Source organism: Telopea speciosissima, chromosome 9 (assembly GCF_018873765.1).
Source record: "Telopea speciosissima isolate NSW1024214 ecotype Mountain lineage chromosome 9, Tspe_v1, whole genome shotgun sequence".
Classification (NCBI taxonomy): Eukaryota; Viridiplantae; Streptophyta; class Magnoliopsida; order Proteales; family Proteaceae; genus Telopea; species Telopea speciosissima.
Window position 1 is genome coordinate 5,178,296 of NC_057924.1, and position 10,251 is coordinate 5,188,546.

General features: G+C 38.3%; 2 protein-coding genes across 3 annotated transcripts; one reads left to right on the top strand and one right to left on the bottom strand.

Annotated features, from left to right (window-relative positions):
- Positions 1-1,017: 1,017 nt before the first annotated feature.
- Positions 1,018-2,411, top strand: LOC122640285 (mitogen-activated protein kinase kinase kinase 18-like). Its single transcript, XM_043833436.1, has one exon. It carries the CDS (start codon positions 1,035-1,037, stop codon positions 2,409-2,411), a length of 1,377 nt encoding a protein of 458 aa, XP_043689371.1. The 5' UTR covers positions 1,018-1,034.
- Positions 1,945-8,471, bottom strand: LOC122639724 (probable histone H2B.3). Of its 2 annotated transcripts, none has more exons than XM_043832657.1 (2): positions 7,982-8,471; positions 1,945-1,954 (listed from the first exon to the last, which is right to left on the bottom strand). In XM_043832657.1, exon 1 carries the CDS (start codon positions 8,401-8,403, stop codon positions 7,984-7,986), a length of 420 nt encoding a protein of 139 aa, XP_043688592.1. In that variant the 5' UTR covers positions 8,404-8,471; the 3' UTR covers positions 1,945-1,954; positions 7,982-7,983. The 2 variants fall into 2 exon arrangements, with proteins under 2 accessions (XP_043688592.1, XP_043688591.1); XM_043832656.1 differs by lacking the exon at positions 1,945-1,954 and adding an exon at positions 7,795-7,943 and having other exon boundaries at positions 7,984-8,471.
- Between the last annotated feature and the right edge of the window lie 1,780 nt (positions 8,472-10,251).

A 10,251-nucleotide genomic window follows, 5' to 3' on the forward strand; every position in this document is an offset into this window, starting at 1 on the left:
CATTTTTTGTTCCCTTTTTGTGATTCTGGGAACTGAAATCATTTTGGAATTCCCTCCTCCTCCTCCTCCTCCTCCTCCTTTCCTTTGAAATGAGAAATGATTTTAGGATCCCTTTTCCCACCTCTTCTTCTTCTTCTTCTTCTTCTCCAAACCTAAAGCCTTCTCTTCCTAATTCCTCATCTCAAATGAACAAATCTTTCACTCCACCGCCACTCTCTCTTCTTGATCTTTTTCTATTTTCAATTAATTATATAATAGAGATATCTTTCTGTCCAATCTTCACTTTCTTCTCATGAGATTCAGAACAAAATTAAGTAGTACCCTTAGGTTAGTTAAACCGTATAAAGTTTGGAATATTCCAACATCAATCATATATATCCAATCCTAATCCCTTCCTTTCCAACCCTTAAATTAACATCTTCTCTCACTAATTTAAAAAACTTCCTTTCCTTTCCTTTCCTTGCTTGAGCATTTGAGTGCATGAATGAACAAAAGCAAAACAACTCATGCGTGTTCACACACCCCACACCCAAAATCTTTGGCATCTACTCACGTGTCACCATGTGAATCGTATCATTTGAACCCCAGCTAGTTAGCTTACCCCCTCCCAACCCAACCCAACCCAACCCAACCCAACACAACACAACCCAACAGTCGATCCAAGCTGTCAACATTTCATCTTCTTTTGACACGTGGAGCATTCTTGTTAAAGAACTCGTTAACTCTCCAAGCCCACCCCCCCCCCCCCTAACATTATATTAACAAAAATTAATAACGCCCACCATATATAGTACACCTTTTCTACTCCTCCTAATTGATTAATGGGAAAATGTAGTTTATTACCATCTAATTATCTTCATCTTTAATTTTTTATATATAATATATTGGGTCCAAACCCACCCCAATTCACCAGCGAAAGTTACGGACTTCTTAATATATAAGACCTTCTCTTCCTCCCCAACACCAACTCCTCCTAAAATACTAAACCCACACTCTTTCCTCCTCTTCCTCCTATTCTCATCTAATCCTCCACCATGGGGTGGATCAGAGGCCAAACAGTCGGCCGCGGCTCTTCCGCCACCGTCTCCCTCGCTATGCATCAGCAGTCCGGAGAGTTTTTCGCCGTTAAATCTGTGGAGCTCTCGAGATCGGAATTCTTACAAAGGGAGCAGAGCATCCTTTCACTGCTCAAGTGTCCTCGCATAGTTGGGTATCTTGGCTCCGACGTCACAAATGAGAATGGTCAGCTTGTCTACAATCTCTTCATGGAGTATGTCTCTGGTGGCACCCTCATTGACGCAATTCGGCATCAAGGTGGAAGCCTCGACGAGTCTGCGATCCGGTCTCACACGCGAGCAATTCTTCAGGGGTTGGATTACCTACACAATCGTGGTCTCGTGCATTGTGACATTAAGGGTCGGAATGTCCTGGTTGGACAAAATGGAACCCAAATTGCCGACTTGGGTTGCGCGAGATGGGTTGGGGAACAGTCTCCGGCGATGCCGATTGCAGGGACCCCTGTTTTCATGGCACCTGAAGTGGCTCGAGGTGATGAACAGAGTTTTCCTGCCGACGTCTGGGCTCTTGGGTGTACTGTAATTGAGATGGCAACAGGACGTCCTCCATGGTCAGATGTTGCAGACCCGGTCTCTGCGCTTCACCGGATCGCATTCTCCTCTGATTTGCCAGATTTCCCAAGTTTACTATCAGAGGAAGCAAAGGAATTTTTGTCCAAGTGCCTCAACAGAGATCCAAATGAGCGATCGACGGTTCAAGAGCTTCTTAAGCACCCATTTCTCGACGACAACGGTTGCAGCTTACAATTGAATTTGAAGCGAATACAAAGCTTTACCTCCGCAACTTCAACTTCTCCGATGAGCATACTCGATCAAGGCATCTGGGAATCAGTGGAGGAATCCGAGACAGAAATAGAAACAGAAATACCAGTTCACATCTCCAACAACCAATTGGTATTGGGTTCTTCTTCAAATTCTCCATCGGAAAGAATCCGGCGGCTAATCGGAGACATCCCATCTTCTTCCCCAACCCCAAGGCTACCCGATTGGACTTGGGACGAAGATTGGATCACAGTCAGAAGAAACAACCACGAAGAACACGTTGTTTCTATGGGCCATGATCAAACCATGACACCAACAGACGAACACCCGGAAACTAGTACGTCGGCGAATACAGACTTGGTTAGTGACGGCGAAGAGTTGGAGTCACTAGGAAGAAGCAGCTCCACCATTCACTACTCTGTAAATAGTAGTAGTAGTAGTAGCAGTCAGGGAAGCTTGTCTATTGTATCCTGTAAATATGTTAGAGATATTGCTGTAATTTGCAATCTAAATTATGATAAGGTTAAAGGGGAAAAGAAATATTTAATTTCTTCAATTTCAATTCTTTTATAACCACCCAAATACAAATATCATAATTCTGATAATCTATCGCTCTTAAAAGACTTGACTTTAGCATGGTTATTCAGATCGATCTAAAGCTTTGGATAGCTTCTTTCTTCACTGTTGTTTTAGGTAAGTTGGGATTTGAAACCACTCACGAGTTCGGCCCAATTAAGTAAAAATAGGGGCCCATAAACCATTACCGAGGAGATGGTCTAACGCCACCGGCTCTTAGACGAAGCTGTTCTACGTGTCCAAGCGTGAGGATAGACATCTGGAATTGCAGAACCGGTAGGAACACGTGTCCCATGATGAACGAACCGATAGGATGATGAGAACTCCCCATTTGATGTGATGTGATTGACCGACATTTTCTTTGGTGGATCCATTGAAATCTGGTGTGGACTCTCAATTTGGCCCAGTCCATAAGTAGTACTACTTTCGAATCTGATTACCCTCTACGAAAGAAAGTGAAGAATGGAGTGAGTCCACCATATATATTATAAGGAAGAGAAAACACAGCTAATAGTTTTTTATTATTTTTTATTTTTTATAATTTATGAAAATATATAGACTAATAGTACAATGTTCAAAGAGATAAGGAACATTCGAACGACCGGAATAGTTGTTGTGGTTGTGGGGTTGGTGATAAAAGATTCCAATAATGAGGGTTTGGTATTGGAGGGAATTTTCAGATGATGGTGGGAAAGGGTTTGCCTGGGAAGTTTTGAGCTTTTGAGGTTTTCCAGATAAGGTTTCAAAATTAGATGGGACCAGTTGGCCTTGGTTTAATTGAACCAAAACAAGGCACTTAGAGGTGTTCTGATTCGACCCAATTTTTTATTTGGTGAAAAATCGGCCACGGAATTTCGATCAAAGAATGGGGAAAATCAACCTGAATCCAGCCACTTTATAGTTTATACTTCAACCAAGATTATTAAATATTTGAGTAATGATAGAGTAGGCCCGCGTTTATGCTAGCCCAGAGTCCCAGACCCCCAGACCTTAGGTTTGTATTTCATAGCAAAATAATTAACATTTTCTTTAAGTCTTTTTTCATGCATGATAGCATTGTGTTTTTAACATCGATGTGGATCATATAAGACAAAAAGTTATTATAAATTTTATATTATCATTTTTAATCTTTGGAAAAAAGAAATAAGACTGGCTCCACTCCTATTGCACAAAGAAGGGCAAATGCACTATAATTAGAATTTCAGTGCAAAACCCTTTTGTTTTCATCCTTTGACAGACAAAAGATATGTGATTTCACAGTGTAGAGGTAGGTAGTGCCCACCTTCAACTTGAGCCACTGGGATGGGCCTAACACAACCACACCTCCCCATTCTAGAATTAAGCCTAATTTTATAGGCCAACTTTGTGCTTCATGTTTAGCCATGCTAGGCCTTTGTTACCATTTTGTTTTTGTACTTGCTAGGGAGAGGGTTCTCTGGGCAACCAACCTAGAAGAATTCACCAATAAGATGCGACATAATGGTTTCATATATAGGAGGTTACAAGAACATTTTTTTTGAGAGAGAGAGAGAGGGCTAGTGTATCTTCTCCTTCTCTTGACTGTTCAAAGGATTTTTATTTTTTATAATAAAATAAGGATTAAATTTTCTTTCACCATGGACTTCAATAGCATCAGATGGCTAAAGGGAAATTTTTGCCAAATAATAATATGCTCATTTGTCAACCTTGGCAAAGTGGTCCACTCACTTTGAGCAATTTGAGAGATGATGTGGCAAATTTCAGTAATATGGTTTGATAGGGTTTGCCCTAGATTATCTTGGTATAAAATTTAGTAGTCCAACACTCCAACTATCTTGGCATAAAATTTGGTAGTCCAACACTCCAACTCAAATTCATAAGGCCCACTTGTATTGGATTATTCTTGTTTATTTTCAGTAGTCCATCTTTTTAACCTATAATTTTTTATTTTATTTAATCATTTCTGGCTTTATAATTCTCCCTATTTAAGACAAATTATGTTGACATTTTTAAGTAGACGAAAGACCTCCACGGCAAATAATAATAATTCAAATATTAATTTATGTGGTAGAGGGTCAATCAAATTAGTTTAGTTACAAAAGAGAAATATTACAATATTTACATATAACAGAATGGCCGTTGAAGGGTATTAATTAATCAAGAGAACTTGTGAGTTGATTAATTACGTGTTAAGAAATACAAACGTTTCTTAGTACAATTGGCTTCATTAATAATTTTATGGGCAAGATCACTATCTGGGCGTGTAGCCCGTGCATCAGTGCGGGGACTAATAAGAGTATATGTATGAACATCAACATGGATGTGACTGGTTTTAACCTTTTTTTTTTCCCTAATTTTATTTATCTTAGTAAAAGACTTCAACAGCCACAACCACTTTGAACCATTCAAATCATCCTACTATTGCTTAGTTGAGCTGTTTGATCTTGGCACTTCAGCCATTTGGTCTGGGCTAGTAAATGTAGAATTCTTTTTTAAATGAAAAGCTTGTATTAGTTATATTATTTCTGTTTTTGTTTTTGGGTAAAGTATTAGTTAATTGTTTCCTTGGTTAATTGGCTTAATTAGTTGACCTTTCAAATTGAAAGTAAACCATTTTGTCTCTTGCTAAAATTTCTTCAAGCCAAACAGAGTTTGCTGAATAATAAAATAAAACATTGAAAAATTAAGACCACCAAGATCATGTAGACCATCAACGGGATGCAAGGACATACATGAGAGGGTATTCTATCAAAAACTTGGTAAATTATTGAATTTGGGTATGAAAATTTAAACATCCAAATCTAGACCATTCCAACACACATCCAATGGTTAGAATTGATAATTCACCCTTTCACGTGGCAAAATTAACATGTTCGTTTAGAAAACTCTACACATGTCCATCTAAAATTTTTTCTGTTTTTTCAAAGCTTATCAAAAGTATATCAAGTTAGGAGTAAAAAAAGGTTTTCAAAATAATTTGAAAGTAACTTATAATGTCCTTATCAAAAGTTATCATCTATTTAACATTTGTTTAGGTACTACACGAGGACTGATAGGAATTATTCTCATTGGAAAAAATAAAATTTATATGTGAAAAAAAAATAAGGTTACAAATTATTCGACATTTTCAAGGTGTCAATAAGAAAATCCCTTTATTTATTGTGAAATGGTTTTCTAGGTAACTCATATATCTGGACATGGTAACTTGGATAGGGCTCAAAATTTATAGATAGATAGGTCCAATCCAAACAGAGTTGAATAACAAGAGGATGATGTGGATTGGTGGCATGTCAAAATTAAGACCCAAATTTAATCATATGTCCTTCGCATGATGTTCATGCACCATCGTGGTAGCCCTTAATTTATCAATTCTTTATTTTAGCAGATTTCTCCGAAGAGATTTCAATGTTTTATGTTACCACGTGAAAACTGAGGGGGTGAATGTTCACGTAAGTGAGCGTACATGAACAACTCAGCCATTCAAATGGAACATTCCCATAAAATGGATTCTATCTGAACAGCTGAATCGCTCACGTATGTGAAGATTCTCTGCACTCGTGAAAACTCCTCTTAGACTAAAACTTGATATATCGATTAGAAACCTTGATGTTCACCTGTGCATAAAATAAAAAAATGGTAATTATCCATGTAACAAAAGAAGGTAATGTTTTAAAAAATCACAAGACAAATCTGAACCATCTATTATTATATTTTTTAATCTAAACCATTTGTTCCCACTTAGAATTGGGAGAATGCATAGTAATATCTAGAATATTGATACACATGCATAGCGATGTGTGTCGTTACAAAATAGGGTAGACCATGTTCTCTCTATGTAAATATTGTCTTAAGTCTGAACAGACATGTCATCTATCCACATAACTGGAATATAACTTGTGATTTTTGAAAGCATAATAGACCCTAGTGACAATAAAACCTACTTAACATCCTACCATAAACCATATTTTCCCCCACCATATAAGAATCTACAGAACTGAAAAATGCAACTTTTGTTTATATTTCTTTTGGGTTAAATCTTACTTGTCCGGCATTATGTGTACAAATGGGCCCAAACCCATTCAGGGAGTGGGTTGGATTTCTGCCAATCCAGACCTGGCTCTTTTTTTTTTGGTTTGAGCCCAACTCATATCTATATAATATAATGGACAAGAGATCTCTACTTGGTCGGATGGTCTCTACACAAGTGTCTGGGTCAATGGGGGTAGAGGTGTCATCTCACAATGCCATGTGAGAGGGCATAGGAAACACTACCAAGTAGAGATCTTTTTCCCATAATATATAAATATATGGTATATGAGCTTATAGAGACTATGGGAGATGTTTCTCTAAGCAAGCAATAATAGGAAGCACACCAAGAATTGCACCAAAATGCTATTGTACATGAGAGGACAAGAAGGTCATTTCATGTGACAAAGAGAGACAGATTTAAGTGTACCCTACTCCAGTGACTCACATATCATTCTCCCATAAAATATAAGAGAATTTTCTTTCACCCATCTATCTAAGATCATTATTACTCTACCTGTCCTATATTACAAAACTGGTATTTCCTTGTCCACTATTTCATACCCATCCCAAGATTAAAAAAACCCATGGGCAAAGGATTCTCCATTCACCTTGGGTGTGGCTATGCAGAGAACTACCTCCTAAAATATCTATCCATATGTCGACCATTAATTAGTAGGCAAATTATTATCATCACAAAGGTCTACTATCTTTCCAAATGTCACAAGACATTTATTCTACAATGTGAACAAATGATATGTTCATTTCAACCATTGGATAAAAAGAACATGATTTAGATTAGCCACATATCAAATTTCAAAAATTCAATTCAATACAATGCCCCCTTAAATGTATACTAGTATTCATGCCATTAGTGTGCATTTTCCCAACTCTAAATAGGATTAAAGGGCATTTTCCTCCCCACCCATACAATAAGGTTCACCCACCATCCTAGGGTTCACAACTCTCAAGAGTTTTTGTATGTTCCAAAATTTATATATATTTTTTTTGGATGAAATTATAGCTCAGATTGGCCTCCAATCCAAATCGTCTTAATTTTTAAAACCCTGCTTGGATGTGGCTTTCATTTACAAACTATTATCTTACATTTCCTCCCGAACAGCTAGACCCATCTCAACAGTAAATCGGTTTGTTAGGATGTCAAGGAAGGAAAGAAAAAATTTAAATTGAGAATGAGAGAGAAAATCATAAATCAATCAGTGTATCACCATGATTATTTTTTTCTTATTATTTTTTTATTTTCTTTTCTTGGCATCTAAGGAAAAACCCAATATCTGCCGGAGTAGATTAAAGATAGACAATAAACATGGCAATCTCATATTCTAAATCAAAAGAGAACCAACGTGCATTGGAAAGAGAAGACGAAGTGAAATACTCTCTACATTGGGGAGGAAAATGAAGATTTACAGTAAGCCAAGCAATCGATCCCCAGAACATTAGAAATAGAATCAAAATGTAACTAGAAGTTAGATCGAAACCCCAAAACCCATAGACAATTATGATTACATATATCGATCTAGAATTAATAAAAGCAACCAAACATCTAAGAACTGGTGAATTTAGTGACGGCTTTGGTACCCTCAGAGACAGCGTGCTTAGCCAATTCTCCAGGAAGAACGAGGCGAACAGCTGTCTGGATCTCGCGAGAGGTGATGGTGGGTTTCTTGTTGTAGCGAGCAAGCTTGGAAGACTCCTGTGCGAGCTTCTCGAAGATATCGTTGATGAAGCTGTTCATGATGCCCATGGCCTTGCTGGAGATGCCGATGTCAGGGTGGACCTGCTTCAGCACCTTGAAGATGTAGATCTTGTAGGTCTCGGTTCCCTTCTTGTTTTTCTTCTTCTTCTTGTCTGCCGTAGCCGACCCTTCCTTCGGCGGTCTCTTCTCAGCCTTTGGCTTCTTCTCGGCCGGAGCTTTCTCTGCTGGCTTCTTCTCTGCGGGTTTTTTCTCAGCCTTGGGCGCCATTGCGGACTAGAGAGAGAGAGAGAGAGAAAGGGAGAGTGCGAGGATTTGAGCGGGAGCAGGCGGGAAAGCGGTCGATTGAAATTCGGAGAATGAATTCAAAATGACTGGTTTAGGGTATAAATAAGAAGACTTCCGAATTCCTATTGAATGGTAGGAGTTCACGCGGATCGCTGACCTGTCAGTGTTATTATTCTTATGCTAGTACTACTACTTTTGCGTTGTTGGAATTTACGAGGGAACGATGAGTTTCTCATCGTTACATTTTTAAAACCGGGCCGCACAATGAATGGGATTATATAGTTCAATCTAGGGGCTCAAATGCCAACTGCAGCTAGAGAGGGAAGGTTAAGACAAGCCGACACAAGTCACACAACTACAACTATGAGGGAGGGAGGGGAAGGTGCCTTTCATCGGCACAAATGTGATCAAGAGAGTTGAACCCATGGCCTCCTGTGTTTTGGGGGGAGGGGGAAGCACTTCAATTGGGAAGTCTCTAACTAATCGAGCAAGCAACTGTACACATAGTTCAAAATATTGAGGACAAGAGAATACTAATCAGTCGTGTAGCACGGTTTCGGTTAGACGGTTCTATACACATTTACTATTCTATTTACTAATACTAGTTATTACTTATTACTTACTGAGTTATTAGTTTTTTTTTTTTTTTGAAAAAGGAAATCATTAATGAAGAAACGTGATTAGTTAGTGGTTGCTACTTGCTAGGTTTTGATTTTTCATTTATTAAAAAAAAAAAAAAGTTGTTAGGTTTTTAAACAGTTAGACGGTTTGGTTATAATCGATTTTAATTTTGAAATCATTGGATTAATTGGTCTAAACCAAACGAAATCGATTAAATAAACGGTGTCATTTCTAAAACCATAACCGGATTATTTAACTAAATGGTCTGTCGATTTCGATTTACACGGTTCGGTTCGATTTCGGTAAATGGTTTCAGTTTGGTTTTGACACCCTTAGACTGGGGTGGGGGGCAATAAGAGTGTGCAAGAGCATTTAATTGAATGAGATTTTTTAGTTCATTGATGGCTGATCGGTAATTTTGGTGCGGTCCTATGCCTAGGCACAGGAACCACACGACCAGTTAGCTTTCCTTTTCCCAATATTTCAATAAGCAGAATTTGCCTCCATGGATTCTGATTGCGATTAAACTAGAATTGATTGGAATCGGTCAGAAACATGGTTCGTAATCTCAGATCGATATCAGCCGAGATCGATCCTAGATCTTGACCGATTTGATACCGATCCAATGGTACGACCAAAGGGTAAAAAGTTAATAAAACCCAATTTTAGTTAAAAAATACAAGAGTAAAGCTGTCCGATTTGAACAGATTTTGATCGATCTAGATCTATATAGGATCGGTTTCAGCCCTGACTATCTTGAGACGGATCCCAAGATTAAGAACCATGGTCCGCCGAAAGACTCAAAACCTACTTAGACACTATAACCACTGGTTTTTTGGGGTAAATAACTTGTATACCCCCATGTACTATGGGCCGATTGCTTGACAGTCTCAAAGTTTGAAACTATTACTTGAACCCCCTTGCATTTTAAGAGAGTTTTTACAAAAGCTCTTGTTCGTTAGTCAGTCACCGTTTAGTGATGACATCATGGGTTAGAAAAATCCAAAATACCCTTTAAGGGTAATGAATTGATCATTTTACCCTTTCACTTAAACACTTTCATCGATGAATAATCCTCTCTCTCTCTCTCTCTCTGTTGTTGTGGCGATTTGCAGACGCCACAAAAGAACGAAGCAAGCACTACCGCTTCCCATCACTTGCAGTTTGCTATTGAATGGAAACACATTTCTTTCTTTCTTTGTTTTCCCC

Bases quoted from the DNA above. Each gene is read 5' to 3' on its own strand.
- LOC122640285 (XM_043833436.1), top strand. From the start codon at position 1,035: ATGGGGTGGATCAGAGGCCAAACAGTCGGCCGCGGCTCTTCCGCCACC.
- LOC122639724 (XM_043832657.1), bottom strand. From the start codon at position 8,403: ATGGCGCCCAAGGCTGAGAAAAAACCCGCAGAGAAGAAGCCAGCAGAG.